Source organism: Dendrobates tinctorius, unplaced genomic scaffold, assembly GCF_039654945.1.
Source record: "Dendrobates tinctorius isolate UK_male_01 unplaced genomic scaffold, ASM3965494v1 ptg000326l, whole genome shotgun sequence".
NCBI lineage: Eukaryota > Metazoa > Chordata > Amphibia > Anura > Dendrobatidae > Dendrobates > Dendrobates tinctorius.
This window is the reverse complement of record NW_027361993.1, coordinates 11,777,501-11,802,155: the sequence shown is the minus strand read 5'-3', so window position 1 is coordinate 11,802,155 and position 24,655 is coordinate 11,777,501. Positions and strand designations below refer to the sequence as shown.

Here is a 24,655-nt window from a genome sequence, read left to right as displayed (position 1 = left end):
CCGGGATTCTGGGCAGCAGAGAGGTGATGTCTGGGCCAGAGAGGTAGATCTGAGTGTCATCATCATAAAGGTCGTACTGGAATCCATTGGACTTTATGAGTTGACCCAGGCCAAGGGTATAAATTGAGAAGAGTAGGGGACCTAGAACAGAGCCTTGGGGGACTCCAACAGAGAGAGGGTGGGATGAGGAGGTAGTGTGGGAGTGGGAGACGCTGAATGTGCGGTTTGAAAGGTATGAGGAGATCCAGGATAGGGCGAGGTCTTTGATGCCAAAGAAGGAGAGGATCTGTAGTAGGAGGCATTGGTCAACTGTGTCGAATGCAGAGGACAGGTCTAGAAGCAGGAGTATAGAGTATTGACCGTTTGCTTTGGCTGTAAGTAGGTCGTCAGTAATTTTGGTCAGGGCTGTCTCAGTGGAGTGATGGGGGGTGGAAACCAGATTGTAGATTGTCAAAGAGCAAGTTAGATGAGAGGTGGGAGGAAAGTTCGGCGTGGACGTGCAGCTCCAGGAGTTTGGAAGCGAATGGGAGCAGTGATATTGGGCGATAGCTGGACAGAGCGGTTGGGTCGAAGGTTGGCTTTTTAAGGATAGGCGTGATTGTGGCATGTTTAAAAGCAGAAGGGAAGGTACTGGACATTAGCTATAGGTTGAAGGGGTGGGTTAGGGATGGGATAAGTGTGGTGGTGAGGTTGGGGAGGAGGTGGGATGAGATGGGGTCAAGTGCACAGGTTGTGAGGTACGATTTGGAGAATGTAGAAAAAGGAAAAGTCTAGCTGATAAAAAAGGATATTTATTGAAAAATTCAAGTTAAGATCAGCATCCTGCAGACAATTGGCGGTAACGCAGCTACGCGTTTCGAACACTACATGTGTTCGTAGTCACAGCGAGGGCTGTGAAGTAGGTCCGTTTAGCAGAGGTGAGGACAGATTTAAAAGAGAGTGTTGCCTGTTTGAATGCAGTGAAGTCATGTTGCGAATTTGTTTTCTTCCAACCCCGCTCTGCAGCCCTGGACACTTGCCGGAGCTTTTTAGTGGTGTTATTGTGCCAGGGTTGTCTGTTGCTACGTCGCATTCTGCCATGAATGAGAGGGGCGACAGTGTCAATAGCTGATGTGAGAGTGGCATTGTAGAAAGCAGTGGCACTGTCTGTGGGATGAGGATTTACAAATTTTGGATTTTTTTTTGCATTAATAAAAATAACATTTGCTTGGACCGTCGGCTCACCTGGCCTGAGTATGAGAGCTGCATAGAAATACATCACGCTGTCACGCTCAGGTCAGGAGAGGTGTCCGGCCAGTCCATGCACTGTGATGCGATCCTTGCACAAGAAAATTGTCCGTCTGCGCCCTTGGTGTTCCTGTATACCACCACTTTTTTTCGTACTCTTGCTATCTGTGTTTTTTTCACTCGTATCTGTGATAATCTATGGGGCTTTGCACAGGTCCGATGTTTTTCTTCTAGAATAAAGTGAGGTGTGCACAACTATTGAAAGTGCCAAAGTAGGTTCCCACACCATAGATATTTATCAAAAGACTCGGCATTCAACTTAATATGATCAATGACAGTATTTAATGTTATCCATAGCATAGTAAACAGAAGACGTTTCGGTCAAAATGAGACCTTCATCAGTTACCGTTCACTTTGCTTCAATATTGTCCAAAGGACAAGAGTATTAACTTTGCTGTCAGATAAATCACAGTGTTTACCAATAGGTTATGTTCCTTTAAGTGGGAGTAATAGTGCCTGCATCAATGGGGCGGATCTGTATTTTGGTGCACAGCGCGTGGTGCCAGACGCGGTATCCACCGCTAGTCTTGGCAATCTAATACTTTAAGAGCATCCAACCCCTCCATCAAGTATAGCCACAAGGCATGTAGGAACGTCTGCAACGGCACCATACAGTACAGGTGGTGTAAGTCCTATTCTTAGTTTAGAAGTCTTTCTATAATCCTACAGTGATGTAAATAGATATAGATTGGATTATAATGCAGCTTGTTAAAGGGAGGCACTTTTATAAAAGTGAAGTAAATAATGGCACTAAAACACATCTGTATTACAGCCCCCCTAAACTTACCTGTCCTTTTTGGGCTGGGAACCAAGGCCATCATTATATGCAGAAGTAGCAGTTGTACCCAAGTATCTGAATGGGTCTAAGATCCTTCTGCAATGTAAAACATGGAAGGATTTTATGTCAAAACCTAGGGTGTGTGGGGTGGGGTGAAAGATTTCTCACTGGGCCCCAAAAACTTTAAAGGGGTTGTCCCAAAACAACATATATCTCCTTTTCCAGTATTGGTGGTCAATGAAAGATCACTAGTGTCTCAGGAATCACAAGGCCTCAGCAATCCCAAGAATAAAGGGATCCAAGGTCTCCGCTATGAATGAATTTGTGAGCAAAAGCAACCATTGACTATTGGACACACATTCTTAATACTGCTCCTTTCACACGGGCAACTTTGGGCCCCTCTTCTTTTAGTTCACTGTGGGTCTCTGAAAATGGATGTATTCTGTACATACAGTTGTGGCCAAAAGTATTGACACCCCAGCAATTCTGTCAGATAATACTCAGTTTCTTCCTGAAAATGATTGCAAACACAAATTCTTTGGTATTATTATCTTCATTTAATTTGTCTTAAATGAAAAAATGCAAAAGAGAATGAAGCAAAAGCAACACATTGATCATTTCACACAAAACTCCAAAAATGGGCCAGACAAAAGTATTGGCACCCTCAGCCTAATACTTGGTTGCACAACCTTTAGCCAAAATAAGTGCAACCAACCGCTTCCAGTAACCATCAATGAGTTTCTTACAATGCTCTGCTGGAATTTTAGACCATTCTTCTTTGGCAAACTGCTCCAGGTCCCTGATATTAGAAGGGTGCCTTCTCCAAACTGTCATTTTTAGATCTCTCCACAGGTGTTCTATGCGATTCAGGTCTGGACTCATTGCTGGCAACCTTAGAAATCTCCAGTTCTTTCTCTCAAACCATTTCCTAGTGCTTTTTGAAGTGTGTTTTGGGTCATTATCCTGCTGGAAGACCCATGACCTCTGAGGGAGACCCAGCTTTCTCACACTTGGCCCTACATTATGCTGCAAAATTTGTTGGTAGTCTTCAGATTTCATAATGCCATGCACACGGTCAAGCAGTCCAATGCCAAAGGCAGCAAAACAACCCCAAAACATCAGGGAACCTCCGCCATGTTTGACTGTAGAGACCGTGTTCTTTTCTTTGAATGCCTGTTTTTTTCTCCTGTAAACTCTATGTCGATGCCTTTGCCCAAAAAGCTCTACTTTTGTCTCATCTGACCAGAGAACATTCTTCCAAAACGTTTTAGGCTTTTTCAGGTAAGTTTTGGCAAACTCCAGCTTGGCTTTTTTATGTCTCGGGGTAAGAAGTGGGGTCTTCCTGGGTCTCCTACCATACAGTCCCTTTTCATTCAGATGCCGATGGATAGTACGGGTTGACACTGTTGTACCCTCGGACTGCAGGGCAGCTTGAACTTGTTTGGATGTTAGTCGAGGTTCTTTATCCAACATCCGCACAATCTTGCGCTGAAATCTCTTGTCAATTTTTCTTTTCCGTCCACATCTAGGGAGGTTAGCCACAGTGTCATGGACTTTAAACTTCTTGATGACACTGCGCACGGTAGACACAGGAATATTCAGGTCTTTGGAGATGGACTTGTAGCCTTGAGATTGCTCATGCTTCCTCACAATTTGGTTTCTCAAGTCCTCAGACAGTTCTTTGGTCTTCTTTCTTTTCTCCATGCTCAATGTTGTACACACAAGGACACAGGACAGAGGTTGAGTCAACTTTAATCCATGTCAACTAGCTGCAAGTGTGATTTAGTTATTGCCAACACCTGTTAGGTGCCATAGGTAAGTTACAGGTGCTGTTAATTACAAAAATTAGAGAAGCATCACATGATTTTTCAAACAATGCCAATACTTTTGTCCACCCTCTTTTTTATGTTTGGTATGGAATTATATCCAATTTGGCTTTAGGACAATTCTTTTTGTTTTTTCATTTAAGACAAATTAAATGAAGATAATAATACCAAAGAATTTGTGTTTGCAATCATTTTCAGGAAGAAACTGAGTATTATCTGACAGAATTGCAGGGGTGTCAATACTTTTGGCCACAACTGTATGTAGGTGATGAATATCTTCTGAATTCGGCCTTCAGACGTCCATTGTTCTCATGTATGAGAAAACTGGACTGATTATTTTTATCAGACACTGATCATAGTGTGGTCTGAATGTCAACCGTTTTCTCGTTTGTTGCGAAATAAAAAAATAGAAGTTTCACCACCTTCTCCATTCTAATAGTTTGTGAAAATCGGACTACACTCGGATGGATATCTTGTGGTCCGATTTGTTCACGAACCTATTGGCTTGCATTGCCGATTTGGATCTGACCCTCGGATCAAAATCGGACATGTTTAAGATTTTCCACAGATCTCTCAACCCGCAAAAAAATTGCAAACACATGTATGGCCCCATAGACTATCCCAGGTGCGAGAGCTTTCCGTGACATACACTTAGCACTCATAGTAACATAGTAACATAGTATTTAAGGTTGAAGGGAGACTTTAAGTCCATCTAGTTCAACCCATAGCCTAAAATGTTGATCCAGAGGAAGGCAAAATAAAACCATGCGGCAAACACTAAGCTCCACATTGGGAAAAAAAAATCCTTCCTGACTCCACATACAGCAATCAGACTAGTTCCTGGATCAACGCCCTATCAAGGAATCTACAGTTGTGGCCAAAAGTATTGATACCCCTGCAATTTTGTCAGATAATACTCAGTTTCTTCCTGAAAATGATTGCAAACACAAATTCTTTGGTATTATTATCTTCATTTAATTTGTCTTAAATGAAAAAACACAAAACAGAATGAAGCAAAAAGCAAAACATTGATCATTTCACACAAAACTCCAAAAATGGGCCAGACAAAAGTATTGGCACCCTCAGCCTAATACTTGGTTGCACAACCTTTAGCCAAAATAACTGCGACCAACCGCTTCCGGTAACCATCAGTGAGTCCAATTCGAAAAGATATTCATTTTAGCCCACAGTCATACGCAATCTATACAACAGTGGCTAGCTTTCAATAATATACATTTATAAATTGTTATGAGCACTAAGTATCTGAACCCTGATGTGACCTCCAGAAAACGAGAAAGTTACAAAAAGGGCTCATCTGATTTTTTTCGGTCGAGTGTTATCAGTGGTTTTCATGGATAGCACTCGTAAATATGATAATACATGGGGTTGTGCACATGTCCGATTTCTTCCACGTACTGAGTGGTCAGCAGAATCAGAGACGCCCGATTTTCATTTTTGTGTCGGAGCAGTGCAAATCTATGGGTCCGTTAAAAAAATCGAGTCATCCGATGACATGTGAGTGCGGACTGATTTTCATGGACGGTAAGAATGGAGAAGGTTGAGGAATTTTTTTCGTTTTTTTTCTCTCTGCGTCCGTGAAAAACTATGACCAAAGTCTGATCAGTCAAATCAGACCATTTTTCTCGGATGTGGAGAAAACGTTTCAGTGCCCCAGTCCCTACCCTAAGATGTATCATGGTGATGCTATTGAGCATTAGACCTCATTCAGACAAGGCAAATGAGGCACAGGAGTGAATGTTATTTTAAAAATATCCCACAAATATTACATCACGATGAGAATTCAAAGGCAAAGTTGGGTTATTTCAAACCATATCATGCCCAATTCCTGCCACAAATCTATTATCTTGGAATTATGATGCAATTAAAGACGTTTAGAAATGCATAAAACCGTACAATTGTGGTTTTCAGCACATTTTGGGCATTATAATTGTGGCTAAAGTTATCCAGTTTTCCATAAATTCTAATGTTTAAAACCTTTTTTATTATTGCATAAAACAATATCCAAAAGACTACAGTTGTTCCATTAAAAAAATATATAATAGATGTGTCTTAAGATTGTACACAACCCACAATGTGCCCATTCACTGGACAGCCTGAATACATGTGGGGATTTCCTATCAAACAGGCATTCCACACATGTATTCAGGCTGTCTAGCAGCCACAAATCATGCAGCTACATCGACAAAAACTAAATCTGCGAGCACATCCAAATACTCAGATCACCCGAGCATGCTCGGGAAATCTCGAGTAACGAGTATACTCGCTCATCACTAGTGTCTTCTTATCTCCTTATGGTGGATGGTGTCAGTGCGCTATCTTTACAATCCATAGTGCCTTCTCATCCTATTGCAGATGTAGCAGTGCTGAAATTGTCCTTTATCTATTTTGCTGGTGCATTTTTATAACTCCTCATCCTTTATGGAGAATCAAAGATAACTCCTTCTTCTACCTCCGCGCTCGCACTGAATCTTTGGTCTTCTTAGCTTTACGCTGCACTTACTTACTTCCCTTGTCACAGTATTGGCCTTGTGCAACTATTTCCTATATCCTTCTTGATCTTTGCTTCCCCAGAAACAAAGGCTTCCTTTGCCTCGCGCTGCATATTTCATTAATCGGATATTTGTCTTTCGTTTTAACCCTGTGGCGGCCATAAGCTCTGTAGTCACGTGTCCAGTTAAACTCTGCGTGTTTTGCCTATATAATGGGGATGTGATTACCCAGCTCGTATTGGACCGTTAAGCGGCCGCAGTCCATCTGATACCACTCTGCATCCTAGGACCTCTACACCTGGAGTCGTCATATATAGCAGTGCTGAGTTTGTCATCTGCCTGAACTCTGCAGCATAAAAACTGCATAGAAAAAAATCTACCCACATGGTGCACCGTCAAGGATTAAATGACGCATTCAGCTCTGCTACATCTGCAGGTTACAGTATACCTGTTCTGCACTGTCGTAGCTTAGGTAGGTGATTCAGTCCGGTTTTTGCATGGCACGGTAAAATCCCCCTCCGTCTGATTGGCTGCAGTGCTGCGAGTGATGTCATGTCAGCGAGATCCCATAGGTTCAGGTCTATGTAATTCATTAGAGAGTTAATGTAATTTGAGAGGTTGGATTGAGTGAAACAGGTGTGCTGTGCGGAGGTGTCATGTAACTTGTCACAGACAGACAGGTATATTTGTGACTGCAAGCCAAAGAAGACACAAAGGTAAGATCTTTTTTTTTATTATTATTTAATTTTATCATCGTTTTTGCTTTATTTCTGCTCATTGTTTTCTCCTCTTGTGTTGATCGTTTTCTTGATGCGCAGTTTCCCAAGTTAAATATTAACTTTGTCTTTCCTATGACTCCATGATACATCTATACCTTCTATACGGCTGGCTTTGGTGCGCAGAGAGCTTGGCTCATTTTTTTGAGATTATTAGTAAACATTTGAACATTTGTTATAGTTTGTGCATTTAATACAATACTTGTATATTGGCTAATAATTCCTCATTTGTATTGATTTAGAAGTTTAAATTATGGTGTATGTGTGCCAATTAGTACTGACAAAATACATATCATGTATTGTCCATCCGGTACGGTATTTGTTTCTTTTTTTTTAATACAAAAAATGCATTTTCTTTGTTTTAAATCAATATATTCGATTGATGTAAAATATAGCCCTTTAGTCCTGATCGATACATGCAGTATAATATAAGCCAGGCATTTTTTTTTTATTTTAATGCATATGTCTATTTTTTAGTTTATTTTTTTTAGATATTTTTCAATACTAATATGTAGTGCTCAAACATTTTTGTGAGGATTTTGCAAGTTTTACGGTGATGGGTTTGCTAAGAAAAAAAAGGATTGTTTTAGACACTGACTGTTAGTAACTGCATATTTCCAGCTTGGCATTGGCGAGCCTCATTTCTACGTAAATGATATTTTATATATTTCTATTGTGACTTGTTATATAACTGGATTATTAGTGAATGGGCACATTGTGGGTTGTGTACAATCTTAAGGACACATCTATTATATATTTTTGTACTGGCACAACTGTAGTCTTTTGGATATTGTTTTATGCAATAATAAAAAAGGTTTTAAACATTAGAATTTATGGAAAACTGGATAACTTTAGCCACAATTGGAATGCCCAAAATGTGCTGAAAACCACAATTGTACTGTTTTATGCATTTCTAAACGTCTTTTATTGCATCATAATTCCAAGATAATAGATTTGTGGCAGGAATTGGGCATGATATGGTTTGAAATAACCCAACTTTGCCTTTGAAATCTCATCGTGCTGTAATATTTGTGGGATATTTTTAAAATAACATTCACTCCTGTGCCTCATTTGCCTTGTCTGAATGAGGTCTAATGCTCAATAGCATCACCATGATACATCTTAGGGTAGGGACTGGGGCACTGAAACGTTTTCTCCACATCCGAGAAAAATGGTCTGATTTGACTGATCAGACTTTGGTCATAGTTTTTCACGGACGCAGAGAGAAAAAAAACAAAAAAAATTTCTCAACCTTCTCCATTCTTACCGTCCATTAAAATCAGTCCGCACTCACATGTCATCGGATGACTCGATTTTTTTAACGGACCCATAGATTTGCACTGCTCCGACACAAAAATGAAAATCGGGCGTCTCTGATTCTGCTGACCACTCGGTACGTGGAAGAAATCGGACATGTGCACAACCCCATGTAATATCATATTTACGAGTGCTATCCATGAAAACCACTGATTACACTCGACCGAAAAAAATCAGATGAGCCCTTTTTGTGACTTTCTCGTTTTCTGGAGGTCACATCAGGGTTCAGATACTTAGTGCACATAACAATTTATAAGTGTATATTATTGAAAGCTAGCCACTGTTAAATAGATTGCATATGACTGTGGGCTAAAATGAGTATCTTTTCAAATTGGACTATTTTTATTAAGGCTGTGGGAATTAGACCCTGTTGGATGGCCCAACGATGATTGGAATGCCATACAAGTGCCTCAAATTGTCTGAAATATTCCCACAGGATCGACCTGACGATGGAGAGTGGGTTATTTATGGTATTGAGCGTGGACAGATGTCTTACAATGCATGCATGAATATCAATTCCACCGCTGCCTATAGATTTAACCCCAGTATCACAGTATCCAACATTCATGATTCAAGTACAAACCCGGAATGTCCAGACTGGCTGTGGGTCTCCTGGTCTAAACTCAACTCAACAGTTTGATAGATGCTTGTGAAGTCAGGAGTCAGAATGTTTGGGTAAGGAGTCCAACGGCCAATTCAGACCTTATTCGATCTGCATAATTCATATGTCTGGAATTGGCCTTGTGCTGCGTCAGATTTCCTCAAAACCATATTGGTTGGGAAGATCTTTGCATAATCAATTGATGCAGGGAAGGGAGCAGATATATAAGCTCACTCCAGCCCTACCGAAGTCAGACAGATGATTGAAGGATGTCCTTAGGCCCAGTCCTACCTACAGGTTCTTTGCTGTACAATCCAAATACTACACATTTCACTGTTGTTTTGTAGTCTACATTTGTCTCCTAACTAATGGCTCGCCATCTTTCTAAGTAGCTTGAAGGAATATTTACACATTTCTCAAGATGCTTCATTATTAGGGGTGTAACCGTAGTGGGTGTAGGTCTTGCAGTTTTCTCAAGAACATGGAAGTTTAAAGCCCTAAAAGATCCCTGTGGCCAACATGACAAGACCAATAGAGTTACAGATCTGTGATACTTGAGAGCAATGTTAAACATTTATTCAGTTTACACCACTGTTCATTAGAACACCTGAATGGAGCCGAAGGCAATAACATATATAACAGTCTACGTATAATCAAGGTTGGCACTGTTTTTGGAAGTCAGTAGACATGTTTTTCTAATCTACAACCCCTTTAAGTTTTCCTTTGCTATTTCTGAGTGACAACCAATAAATATTAAGCTTTCACAGACCACTGATGGGGAAATCTTCAATTATAAATACGTCCATGTACTGTGTGATACATCCCTGGCAGCATTACTAGGCAGATGATATACATATATATAAACGACTGACTTGGGAATGTTGCGTTAAAAGAGAGGGGTCCTCTGTTCAAGAGCGTCATCTTTTGGCCATAAGAGAAAATGGTTACAAAGAGCATATACTATATCTCTCTGGAGGACTTGCCATGTCTTGCCATACACAGACAATTTACCAAGTTGACTTGGCACTGCGTAATACTAGATTTCACCAGTGGTGGTGCTGCAGGGAAATGTAACACTTGTTTAGAGACTTCCTCACAGATAACAGCAGAACTCTGGTGATACCAGATACCAGGCCGACACTTTGTGATCAGCTTATTTTCCAGGAACACTTCAAAAAGGGAATATCCAAAATGGATATATACAGTAGTTGTTTCTATCTAGCTTTCACAGAAACAGATAAAAATAGATAATGGCCCCTGTTCATCAAGACTTGTGATTTTTCTCTCCGGTCTTAATGAAGGGGCATGGTGGAGTCAGACGCTCCTAATTCATGAACAAGGTGCACACCTCTTCATGAATCTGGAGCGTTTGATAAGTGGCGTGCGTGCCAGAAATCTTACTACAGTCAGTGACTGGAGTGAGATATATGGTGTATGGAAAGCCACAGCTCATCTATTACATGTCCCCACTGTGTTTCCGTCCCATCCCAGCTTCGCCCATATCAGCAGTGCTGGTAGAAACTGGCGTGAAAATACCAACTCTGAGTTGCACCAAAATTTGGTGACTTTTCAATGCCTTTACGCCACTTTCATTGAAGCTTTTATTAATCCAGACAATTTATTTAGAGGCTCATTTAAATATATGAAGACCTACAGTTGTGGCCAAAATTTTTGGATCTCAAAAAGCTAGATTCTTCGGTGTTTTTAGGTCTCTAAGGGTACATGCACACGCTGCGGAATGGGGTGCGGATTTGGCCGCGCGGATTTTGTAAAATCCGGAGGTAAATCTGCAGGTCAAAAGACCTGCGGTTTTACCTGCGGATTGGCCTGCGGTTTTGCCCTGCGGTTTTTCATCTCCTCAATGGAGGAGATGGCAAACTGCAGCGGAATCCGCAGAAAGAATTGACATGTCAATTCTTTCTGCGGTTTTGAAACCGCACGAAAACCGCGTGGAAAAATCCGCACCGTCTGCACTGCGGTTTTTAATATCCATAGGATATTATGGTACTGTACACTGCAGCAGAATCCGCAGCGTGTGCACACACCCTAAGCCAGATGTTTCTGTGGTTGCTGAAGCGCAATTATCAGCATTTCATAAGTAGTTAAACTTTTATTTACAAATACATCAACTTTACGTAATGACCGAATAATATGGGTATGTACCCACGATCCGGAACTGGCAGTGCTTTGGACGCAACACATGTTTGCTGCGTCCATAGCGCTGCAGACTACTGAACGCAGGTGACTCCTCTGTGTTCACTGATCCGTGCAGATTCACGGTGTCACCGCACAAGTACGCAGCGTCCAACCCGCAGCATTTACTGATCGTGGGCACATACCATTACAGTGTTGACCTTTATTTTTCAAGCCTACTGCCCTTGTCCCCATCAGCTTCTAGAACAAAACTTCACAGTTGGCAACCCGTTCAGGTCTGGTCAATGCTTGGAGTTCATAATTTATGGTTTTTGTTTGTCCACCTGCTTTTAGAGGATTGACCACAGGTTCTGAATGGGACCCAAAATGTCAATGTCTAGTTCACTTAGCAACTTAGTTATCACTTTTGCCTTGTGATGTGGTCTCCATCATGCTGGAAAAAGTATTGTCCATAATCAAATTGCTCCGAGATTGTTGAGAGAAGTTGCTCTTGGAGGATATCATTCTTCATAGCATTATTTTTAGGCAAAACTGTGAGTGCACTCCCTTGGATGAAAGGCAACCCCATACATGAATGATCTCAGGATGCTTTACTGTTGACATGACACAGAACTTGTGTTAGCACTCACCTTTTCTTCTTCAGAACACTCCCAGTGTGAAGGGGGCTTTGTGAGAGAAAATAACTCTACTCCAGTTCTTTGCAGTCCAATACCAATACTTCCTGCAGAATGCTAGTTTACTGTATATTTGATGTTTTTCTTGGAAAAAGTTGGCTTCCTTGATGCCCTTCATGACAATAGCCCCAAGTCTAAAAGCTTTTGAGCATTCTATAATACTCTATAGCCCCAAACTGACCTGTAAGAGAAGAAAAATAACTTTTATTATACTTGCCTGCAGGGCGGTCTGGTCTAATGGGTGTCGCTGGTCCTCATCTTATTATGAACACCGCCCTCCTTCTTGCTTCATGTGGATGTTGAGGGCAGAGGAAAGTACAGCAGTGCGCAGGTGCCAGGAAAGGTCACAAAGCCCCAGGGCATGCTCACTGCTGTATTATGCTCTGCCCTAAACAGGGAAGAGAAGTAAGCCTGTGCAGGAGTGCGATGCTGAGGAGACTGTCATCCACACGAAGCCAAGACGGAGGGCAGAGATCATAAGAAGATGGAAGGCCCGTGTAGGGTCGAGCAGGTCCTCAGGATGCAGTGACGAGACACGAGACAGGGTATGACTTGTAAATTAAACTTTTATAAACTGGAGCCACTAGGGCTATGCTGAACAGGCAAAAAAGGGGTAACACAACTCAATAAAATAAACAATACTTTTCTCAGTAACTGGAAGTAACCCAGCTAGTCCAGGTGTCGAAGGCCGGAGTATGGCCAAACTATGGTACCTATTGCTATAGTCCACTTATCCCTCCATGCGTCACTCGGGATCGCAGATGTGGCGGCCTTGACGCCTCGATATTCTGGGAAGGTTTAGGCTCGACAGACCCTAAAGAAAGCGATGCCGGTGGGGTGCAACAGGCCCTGAAGAAATGATGCCGGTGGGGCGCAACAGGCCCTGAAGAAATTATGCTGGTGGGGCGCAACAGGCCCTGAAGAAATGATGCCGGTGGGGCGCAACAGGCCCTGAAGAAACGATGCTGGTGGGGCGCGGTAATGACGCAGTTCCCCCAAAATGAATGGTGGCTGTCCTCCGCTAAGGGTTCCTCCGTAACCGGGACATGCGCCTCTAACGTCGCCTAAGGCAAAGCAGCGTCCCCTGAGGCCGGTGATGACGGGGTCGCCGCGGAGGGAGAAGGCCGGGGGGAAGTGTCCAGGCCTCTGTGGCCGTTTTATGTGTCGTCACAGCTGCGACCTGAGGTACTGGAACTCTTCCACCAGGGCGGGGAACGGCGGGCGTGGTTCTCTGAGAAAGTGGGCGGGAAGCGGCCTCTGGTACAAGTCTCTCACATCTCACTTGTCGGTGAGAGCGCAGTCTCCTCCTCCTCACAGGCTCCAGTCGGTGTCCCCTCCAGTCACCCGGCTTCCTGCCTCCTGTCACACTCGCTCCCAACTGCCAACTCAGCGCACCCCCTGCTCCTTTTATCCTCGCCCCGCCCCCTGTTTCCCTGACAACTTTGGTCATGTCTCTCCCTTTACTGTTCTCCCAGTATTGTTCCCTCAGGAACCCTGATGGCGGTCCCCTGGGTACCGGCCCGGTCACTGTCTGGGAGTCCTCCTCCCCACACCCGGACCAAGAAGAGCGACACCTCTCAGACCGGATCGCCCCCCAGGTGAGTATAATAAGTTATTTTTCTTCTCTTACAGGTCGGATTGGGGATTATATGCAGCATTATAGAATGCTGTATATCTGGACTGAAAGGTGGTGGCTGTATCTCATATCGGCCAAATCTGGTGACAGGTTCAGTTTACCATGACAGAGTGATATCAGCTGCCTTGTCCTTGTTAACACTTTCTCCTGAGCTAAAGATATCACTGAAATATTGTAAGCAGGTCATTTTGTGACAGGGCTAAAATACAAAGGAAATATTTTTTTTTTGGTTACCGTAGGTTAATTTTCATGGCAAGGAATGACTTTTAAATAGTTTGCAATTCATCTAATTACTTTTCATCACAATCTAGAGTGAATGCAAATTGCCACTAAAGAAACATGAAACTTATGTCTGTCTCACAACTGTATAGGTATGGTATATGAAGACTTATTATGGTATTGGATGCTTTATAACAAGTAATGCGCCACATTCATTACAACCAATAATGTCTTGTTAGCTCAGTAAGACCACCTCTGCAATATCATCCTGCCTTTCAGTTATGCTGTAGGCTTCACATACAGATCCCACAGATAACATACACATAGTGACTTTTTTTAGTTTCCATATTATTTTGCAAATTACACTTCATCGGCATTGACTTATCATTGGCTAATTAGTTGCACAACATAGTGCACAAATCTAACACGTTGTTAAACTTAATGATAAACCTCTTTGTACAATAATTAGTCTTCTCGTCTTAGCTTTGCCGATAAGCCAGCAAAATATGCAAAAAGTGGATTTTACATATTTGCCAGAAAAGTCTTTTACTTAACTAAACAAATGCGTTCAGCTTGGTATTTACTTAGAAGAACCTAATTATTGTATAGTTCACACACCTTTCTAAGCTGTTAACTGTCTCAGAGCTAAACTGGTAGAAGTTATACTAGTGCACAGTACAACCTATAGCCAAAGGACCAATTTCAGCCATATACATCAGACTTGGGCAAAACATGGACCAAGACAGCTGAAGGATTGACATCAGTGGCCCAGGGGCCACACTATGCAGCTGCACTCCCCTCTCAGATGCCACAGCTACGAGAGGTGAATATAGTGGAGGAGGAGGAAGCCACTGGCTTCTTTTTCCACTATTTAGCATGTGCAACTGCCGGTGACTTCACTACATTGCGACTGGTTCGCAATGCGTCAGTGTATACAGCATAGACTGGAGCAGAGTACTGGTGGAGTGGGGGCAAGGTGAGTATGTGGTTTGTTTGTTTTTTTAATATGTATGAATGTGTATGTATATAAGAGGCTATGAGGGGGCACATAATGTACATAGGGTGGCTGTGTGGGGGCTCATGCTGTATATAAGGGACTATATGAGGGCTCATATTGTATATAGGGCCTATGTGGGAGTGCATACTATATATTTATACAATACTGTATATAAGGGGCAGTGTAGGGGCTCATGCTGTGTGTAGGGGCTTTGGGATCTCATGCTTCATATAGGGGGGCTATGTGTAGGCTCATACTGTATGTAGGGAGTTGTCAGCATACTTAATTCTGTTCAATATTAAGTAATACAATTAATATTAATATAAAATAATTATAGTGAATATTTTAAATTAAATATTGAGCAGAATTATGTTCAGCCTATTGGTTCGACCCTCCACAACAGTCACGGTCTATCATGTAGCCCCTCAGGAAAATTAAAATTAATTGCATTAACCACGGTTTTTGAAGTACATTTCCATCTCATAAAATCACCAGTAATTTTATATTCCATGACCATAAGTATTAGGACATCCTCTATATTTAGTAATTTAGCCATGTCAAGTCAACCCATTTACTGAGGTTGCATGAAATCCAGCGTAGAGCCATTCAGTCTATATGGACAGGAATGAGTAATAGAGGTTGGGGAGGTTTAATTCGACAGCGTAGCTGTATTGAGTGCTGAAGTAGCAGGCACACCAAATCTCAGGCGGCCCTTTGCCACTCTACAATTATAAAAGGTACATGGTAGTTTGTGGACTTTTTGCAGATATTGCTTTGAGATCCAGGACTGACAAAATATGTATGTATGTTTGGCAACGGCAAAAAGCAAACTTGCTTCCATACAAAGCTGCACACTGAATTGCGGCCACATGCAATGTAAAGCCATGGTACACCTCTGGACATTGCCTTGGGATGAAGACTTTCCGATGAGTGAGTTCACAAAATCTTAGCTCTATTAGATCTTTCTTGGTGAATAAGAAGTTGTTATGAACAAGACCAATAAAAAATCTACTGCAGAAACAGGACAGGCTACCAAATGTTGAAGGGTGTATTGTGTGATACATGTACTCTCGGCTGTAACACTCATTAACTGTTCCTGGAAGCAACGTGAGTGCGAAAGCCGGGTTTTTTATGGCAGAAATAAGCCTGAGATTATTATGTACTGTTGCAAGTATCAGAGTGGTGTAAATCCCCTTCTACTGGACTATGGACCGATTGAAACCTGTTCTCTGGATGAAATAAAAGAAAACAAAATAAAAAGGATCAAAAACTGCAGGAATTGGGTATGAAAATTTCTGTTGGTATCAATATATTTGCATATTTTCAAGGTTGTTCCATAAGGAGGCAATATGGGATTTCTGCTGTTTTCTAAAACCTGTAGATATTTCTGAGCCCTTGTCCAATGATTCTGTAACAGATTCTGGATTTTATCTTACTTATCAATGATCTTATACTGTAAGTTCACATGGAGCTATATAATTCAGAATCATGTCTCACCTTCCGCCACACAAAACTAGTTGAATTTTTCCCTACAACTAGGCTTACTGATCGTCAAGATGACGCCAGAAATCCAAGTTAAAAAATTGAGCCTTGATCCATAGTTAGCTATGCCAGGAGCAAACATATCTTTGGTGCAACCTGTGAGGTTCCACATGGGCCCGAGAGGTAAGATGGCCCTTTTCCACCCCCAGGTGGAATTCTGCCTCTGTCTGCCAGAGATCCGTGCATATACTTACTTTCTTTCCATCAGGAGGTTCGTGGATATTTTTATGGCAGGAATAGACCAGCCTAGATCCAATATAGAATCTTATTTTGGTTCATGGCCCTGAGTGTTTGTCATCTAGATTCGATACCAATGTTGCCAACCGTCCAGAAATTCCTGGGTAGTCCATATAAATAAGACACTATTTTTCTCCTGTCCGTAAAAAAAAATGCTGTGTCCGTGAATTTTTGTAAGATGGAGAAATGTTTACATATTATTATGCCCGTAATTATCATGCGTTTAGAGTGAAATCCGCTGATGTCTTCATAGAAGAATTATACGCTGTAGACATGTATCACTTAAAATCTTAATCCTTTATTATGGTTTCACACTGTGTTTGTGAAGAATATTGACTGTCCATTATTTTTTTTTTTGTAAGCTGTCCAGAAAAAGTAAAAAATCAAGATGGCAATAGGTATGAGAGAACCTGTGGAAGTTTGGGTTCTGGTACACGACCCAAACTTTATTCCAAAATTCGGTTTGGGTACCAGAACTGTATCCGAACTTGAACCAGAACCTAAACCCCATTGAAAAAAATGAGGACACAAACTTTTGAGCTGGAAAATCTATTTCTGCAGCGGACTTTCCCTCGAAACTCCAAACGTTGCAACGGACTTCCGAGAGAAGTCCGTGTTCGGCGTTTAGCACCAGACACTGATTGTCTAGTGCGAACCCCCGAACTTTTACATTGGGGTTCGCTCATCTCTAATAGGCAACACTGTCTGATACGTGATGTCTCAAGTTATGACTGTGAAGACGTGATTTGTTTACAATAGATAATATATGGGACTTTGTCTTCCATTCCTGTCAGTCCACCCATTACATAGGCAATCTTAGCAATAATTATTGATTGTATCAGGGAACTTTCTGGTTATCGTACTAACATAGTCCAGCAAGAGTGAAGAAACTGAGAATTATCCAACTTAATATTACAGTAAAAATTAGGGTTCTTGAAGGTTCTTGGTCCACAATGTTATGTGAAATCACTTGTCAGATTATTTGTTCTCTTATTACATTTTTATTATTATGATGAGATCTGGGATAGAAGTAAAATCATTTTAATTGATGATGATGATGATGATGATGGATGACACCTATGTAGTCAATTCCTCACTGTATACAATGTTTTACGAGTTCTTGTGTTCCCCATTTCTTTATATGAGCTACCTCATGGATTACAAGTTTCTTGTTACTGATTTCCAAAAGCATACTGGTAACTTAATACCTTTCCAATAAAGTTGACAAGTTTGTTTCTCTGGAGGGCTCAACCCATATATTTGTATGGAAATGTTGTAATTCTTTAGTTCTCCTTTGGAGGCGCCGGACTAGTTGGTGACTTTGTTATCAGTTGTATCCGGCTGAGGCACTAATATATGGTAGCCTAGCCTAGGATGACTTAAGAGCATAAAGATATTTACAGGCAGTCTGGGTGCAATGTGGAAATATAATCCTATGGTTGACAAACCAATTTCTGGAATCATTGATGGGTTTAAGTAATTGAAATATGAGGATACACACAACTATAGTGGTTTGCTTTCCTAATTGGTTTATTCCTGAGCATAAACTATATAGCTGGACATTTTACATTGTCTTACCTCTCTGCAGCTATACAAGCTCGTCCACTTTCTCTTGATTTTACAGTTGACATTACTTGAAGGCAGTCCAGAAGGACTTCGGAGGGCTGACTCTTGCAGAAAGTCAAGAAACTTCAATAAAAAGCCCAGCACCGGCGATTACTATAAGTACATAGGGCAGAACACGTCAGAAGCAGCCCCAGACCATAGAAAGATGGCACACAGTGAGGAGGTACGTCGGTGAACAGTTGGCATTTTTTAAAAAAATAATTCATTGGAAAGTATTTGTTAAAAAATACCATCAACTGTCTTTGATTAATAGCAATGAAATGAAAAGTGTGAATAGATATGTATGGAGCTGTCAGAATAACTATATAACAGCATGAGCCATGCTGAAGCAATAGATCCAATCATAGAAATAATAAAAGAATAATGCAATTGTACTTGGGCTCTGGGGCTTGAGAGGAACCCAAGTGCCAAAACACCATTCGGCATTGGAGTCTAGGAGGTTCAAGCAATACATCAGGAATATCCGGTAGCTTTACATACACGGAAGGTCCTGAGTTAATGCCCATTTTATGTCTTTATCAATCCTGGACAGATAGGTGTAATTTATTTATTATATGGCGTTATGGTCCTATTTTTGGGGGCCTTTCAAAAATATTGTTTTACGTTTTGTATTACAGGTAATTTAAAAATATCTAAAGTATTCTGAACTGTCATGATTGATGCTTCTGCTCCTCTTTGTCAAAGGGTTCTCTTCTCGCAAATGAAAGTGTGCACAATGGTAACGCCTCTGATAAAAAACCCATGGGGAATATACCGCCACCTCCAATTCCCCCACCTCTTCCAGAAAACCTGTGTTACCCGCCGCCTCCACCTCCCTTGCCAACTGAGGCTTCCATCTCAAGATCCATGCAGCGACGCTCTTCTAACTCTACAGGAAGTAAGTTTCAGATACAACATTTCATTTCGAAGGCTGGTTGATGTTATAAAGTAAAAATTCCTTTAGATTCCAAATTATTTTTCTCTTATATACTTTGGAATATTATATTTAAGTACTGGTAATTTGTTAATTCTGTATTTTGTAATAACAATTAAAAAGCTGTGTACACCGTCGCAAAACTTCATTTTTATTCCTTCGCTCAATACCTATAAAATGAAAAATGAATCAACTATACAGGAGATCTACAAAAATCATTTCTACAACATTTCAGATTATGCATTTCCATGGTAACAGACAACAAACAAACTCTGAGTAGTCAGATCCTGCAGTCAAGTTCCTTTTTCTTTTAACATTTCTGTCTGTCCAACCAATGTCCTATCAATATTGTGGCAATCCCCACATGTATTCAGGCTGTCAAGTAGCCGCAAATCATGCAGCTGCAACAACAGAAACTAAATCTCCAAGCACTTCCAAATACTTGGAGATCACCCGAGCATGCTCGGGAAAACCCGAGCAACGAGCATACTCGCTCATCACTAGTCCCTCCCCTTCCCTCTCTAACTACTTTATTTTATTTTTCCTATTTTCATTGTAATGATGCTTTATTTGAGTATCCCTAGTGCATGCTGGGATACTCCAACAGGATGTCATCAGGTGGCCTCAGGATGCAATACTGCCACAGCCTATGTCCCCACGCTGAAACAAACCATCGGATTGTCAATTCCGATGTATGCTCAGTATAATCTTCCTTCTTACTGTGCAACATTCTTCTCAGTGCACAGTGACAGGGTGCTCCCTCACTGGTTCTAATGAGAAATCACAAGCCGGCAAGAGAGTGCACTGTCAATGCGCATTTTAAGGAGAGAACACAGCAAGCAAAGACAGCAGAGACCAGCTTTGTTCCTGAAACAGATGTCATTTTTGGGAGTGGGACCTGACCCTGCTTGCCGTGTTCTCTCCTTACAATGCATGCTAACAGTGCACTCTCTTGCCGGCTCATGACTTCTGATTAGAATCGGCAAGGGAATGCACTGTCACTGTGGACTGAAAAGAATAGCATACATTGGAATTTACAACTGACTCATGCTCAGTACGGCAGGCACTAGTTCAGCCTCTGAAATGGATGTTACTGAAGAATGCACTCTCTGACCCATTATGACGAGTATCCCAGCATGCACTAAAAATTCTCAAACAAAGCATCATCGAAACGGAAATAGGCGAAAAAAATGAAAATATAGCAGTTAGATTAGAAAGGAAAAGATAGGGATTTTTTATTTAAACTGTATCAGAAAAACTATTTTATTAAAATAAATAGCTGGACATTTAGGATGAAAATCAATACTGGTTTCGGAACACCCCTTTAAAGATGTTTATTGCTGTGACTATAAATGATAAAGGGGCCTCCTCTTCCTAACAGCGTGAATAAGCCTTTGCAATTGCAAGGGACCCCAGTCCCTGACACATTGCCATCCAGATCTTTGTGTCCCAGATCAGATGATGGGGTTAATATGAGACTGTGCTTGGTAGGACCTCATACCGATACTATATTGACAATTGCAAATGAAGGGCTTACATTTGCCTTTAAAAAAAAAAAAATGGATAAATAAATTTCCTTTTACCATATATCTGTGTATGTGTGTGTATATATATATATATATATATACACTCACTGGCCACTTTATTAGGTACACCATGCTAGTAAGGGGTTGGACCCCCTTTTGCCTTCAGAACTGCCTCAATTCTTCGTGGCAGAGATTCAACAAGGTGCTGGAAGCATTCCTCAGAGATTTTGGACCATATTGACATGATGGCATCACACAGTTGGCGCAGATTTGTCGGCTGCACATCCCTGATGCGAATCTCCCGTTCCACCTCATCCCAAAGATGCTCTATTGGATTGAGATCTGGTGACTGAGGAGGCCATTTGAGTACAGTGAACTCATTGTCATGTTCAAGAAACCAATCTGAGATGATTCGAGCTTTATGACATGGCGCATTATCCTGCTGAAAGTAGCCATCAGATGTTGGGTACATTGTGGTCATAAAGGGATGGACATGGTCAGCAACAATACTCAGGTAGGCTGTGGCGTTGCAACGATGCTCAATTGGTACCAAGGGGCCCAAAGAGTGCCAAGAAAAAATTCCCCACACCATGACACCATCACCACCAGCCTGAACCGTTGATACAAGGCAGGATGGATCCATGCTTTCATGTTGTTTACGCCAAATTCTGACCCTACCATCCGAATGTCACAGCAGAAATCGAGACTCATCAGACCAGGCAACGTTTTTCCAATCTTCTACTGTCCAATTTCGATGAGCTTGTGCAAATTGTAGCCTCAGTTTCCTGTTCTTAGCTGAGAGGAGTGGTACCCAGTGTGGTCTTCTGCTGCTGTAGCCCATCTGCCTCAAAGTTCGACGCACTGTGCGTTCAGAGATGCTCTTCTGCCTACCTTGGTTGTAACGGGTGGCAATTTGAGTCACTGTTGCCTTTCTATCAGCTCGAACCAGTCTGCCCATTCTCCTCTGACCTCTGGCATCAACAAGGCATTTCCGGGCACAGAACTGCCGCTCACTGGTTTTTTTTTCTTTTTCGGACCATTCTCTGTAAACCCTAGAGATGGTTGTGCGTGAAAATCCCAGTAGATCAGCAGTTTCTGAAATTCTCAGACCAGCCCTTCTGGCACCAACAATCATGCCACGTTCAAAGGCACTCAAATCACCTTTCTTCCCCATACTGATGCTCGGTTTGAAATGCAGGAGATTGTCTTGACCATGTCTACATGCCTAAATGCACTGAGTTGCCGTCATGTGATTGGCTGATTAGAAATTAAGTCTTAACACACAGTTGGACAGGTGTACCTAATAAAGTGGCCAGTGAGTGTATATATATATATATATATATATATACTGTGTGTGTATAATATATATATATATATATATATATATATATATATACGCTTTTGCTCTATATTAATTGTCTTGGCTTTTCTAATGTTTGCCTGCAATTCTGACAATGGCAGATAAGAGTAAAAATCAATAAGAGACAGAGGCTGCGTCATCTTTGGTCTACATCATAGTTAATTTCCTTAGGCCATAAGTGGTTGCCATTGTTAATATTTGTTTTGTTTGGTTGTGGTCTTAGTGATACTCGTGTATTGACAGCAAAGAACATACCGTACATAATCTTAAGTTGTTATAGTGAATATACCGTATTTTGCGGATTATAAGACGCACCCCAAATTTTCGAAACAATCCATATACCTAATTTGGACGTGTCCGTGTGTCTGTGCACAATGAGTCATCCACAGTCCAACCATCTGTCTGTGCGCAATGAGTCATCCACAGCTCAACAGTAACTTAGGTATCCATAGTTACTACCACTAGCAGCTAACTGAATATATGCGTGGGCGTAACCACGGATACCTAAGTACTGTAAGGCCCTGTATAGGAGTTAAGTGACATATCTAATAAGGAAAGGAGTTCTCCCTGGTGACGAGTTAAGGCATAAACCTTTTTTAAACGTTAGCCTGTGAGACAACACTGGGAGGCAACATTGTGATGCAACACTGTGAGGCAACATTGGGAGGCAACACTCAGGCAACAGTGTGAGGCAACATTACAAAGATGGATCAAATTGATCGCGCTGCTGCACATAGGGAAGCGAATCGCATACGGATGTGTAACCTGCGTCTTAATGAAACAGAAGACAAACAAAATTGTCGAAGAACTGCTGATGCAGCCCGATACTGAATCACGTAGAACATCTAATGCTGCACGACAATGAGCAACACGCAATGCCCAAAGTGATACACAAATTTCACAAAGACAAGAAGAAGATAGAAGACGAGTTCAAAATGCAAGAGCCACTCGATGGCTTCTTAGGCCTGTTTCACACATCCGTTTGACACCATCAGTCAAAATCCGCCGTGTTGGAAAAAAAACGGATCCGCCATTTTTCTTGGCGGATCCGTTTTTTTCCCCATTGACTTGCATTATCGGCGGATTTTGACTGATGGTGATCCGTTGCATCCGTTTGTCAGCGGATCCGCCCAGATTTTGGCGTCCGCTGACATGTCCGGACGGACCCTGCAACGTTTTTTCGCTGCCTGGATCCGCCATTTGGTATTTGTAAACATATTTAACCCCCAATTCTGTCTGGCTGCTGGATCTCTCTCTCTCCGTACCCCTGTCCCCCGACCTTTCAACGATATCAGTGGTTCTCCAACGAAATCCCGCCGTGCCCGCGACTTCACCGGTGCTCACGCGAGATCCCGCCGTGCCCGCGACATCAGCGGTGCTCCCACGAGATCCGGCCGTGCCCGCAACATCAGCGGTGCCCTCGCGAGATCCCGCCGTGCCCGCGACAGATCCCGCCGTGCCCGCGACATCAGCGATGCTCCTGCGACATCCGGATGACAGCTCCCACGTAATCAACATGCCCGCTCCCGCTACATGCAGATGCCCGCTCCCGGAGCACGCTACAGCGCCGGTATGCTTTTTTTTTTTTCCCCAGGCGCGGTTCCTTTAAATTTTAACCATCGGCGGATCCGTACATCCGCCGATCCGGTGGCACCCGTTCCTGTCAGTCCGCCTGCGGATCCGTTTTCCGCTATTTTGGCGGATTTTTACTGACAAGAAAAACTGAAGTGTGAAACAGGTCTTAATCAAATTGATGAGACACGTATTGAAGAGCACTATGCTGGCGAACTGACATTTCGATGTCAGTTCTGCCAATCTAAAAATTTCAAAGACAAAATGGCGCAGGACAAAACATTCCCTTCCTGCTGCAAGAGAGGGCGCATCCAATTACGTCCCTTTCGTATGGATGATCAATTAGTCAAGTTGATGAAAGGAGAGCATCAGCACTCCAATAACTTTATGGCTAATATAAGGCAATACTATAGCTCTCTTGCTTTGGCATCAATGGGAGCACAAGTAGCACCACCTCCCGGGCATGGTCCATACTGTTTTCAAATTCATGGACAAATTTACCACAGAACTGCCCCATTGCATCCTGCTATGGGTAGTACTGTAGTACTCCCAAGTATGCCCAGATTTATATCTTGGACAGTGAAGAATCATTAAGTACAAGAAGTCAAGCAAATAAAAATTGCCTCCCAGCACTGCTGTCATCTCTTGGAGAGAAAATGAAAGCAATTAACCCACTCGCAAGAGCCTTCACAATGATGAGGGAATTTGAAAGAGAAGAGAGGATTGCTGAATTAGAAAATCACTATCCACTCGAAATAACAATGTCAATTTTAAATGACTACAATGATGACCAGAGGCGCTACAATGCACCAAGGTGCAATGAAGTAGCTATAATTTATCAAAATGCTTTGGGTGGAACATTGAGGGATAGTGCTATCGGATAGCCCTACCCGTTCATTTCCTTTGGGAATAGAGCTATGGGATAGCTCTACCCGTGCACTTTCTTCATGGATAGCGCTATCGGATTGCTCTACCCGAACAGTATTAATGACAGAGCTTTTTCATACACAAGGTAGGAGTGGCCGGAGAGGTACACGAGGTATTTATGTTTGCTGTTAGTCTGCACACACGCCAGTTTAGTGCGTGGTTATGCCCATTGCGAGG

At 42.0% G+C, this 24,655-nt stretch overlaps 1 protein-coding gene across 2 annotated transcripts in view; it reads left to right on the top strand.

Annotated features, from left to right (window-relative positions):
- LOC141074200 (espin-like) overlaps positions 1-24,655 on the top strand; it is a 227,786-nt gene that overhangs the window by 153,773 nt on the left and 49,358 nt on the right. For both annotated transcript variants that reach the window (XM_073561754.1, XM_073561753.1), the window contains 2 exons: positions 18,179-18,343; positions 18,865-19,057. In XM_073561754.1, the coding sequence (XP_073417855.1) occupies positions 18,179-18,343; positions 18,865-19,057 (358 nt within the window). The remainder of the gene's footprint in view (positions 1-18,178; positions 18,344-18,864; positions 19,058-24,655) is intronic.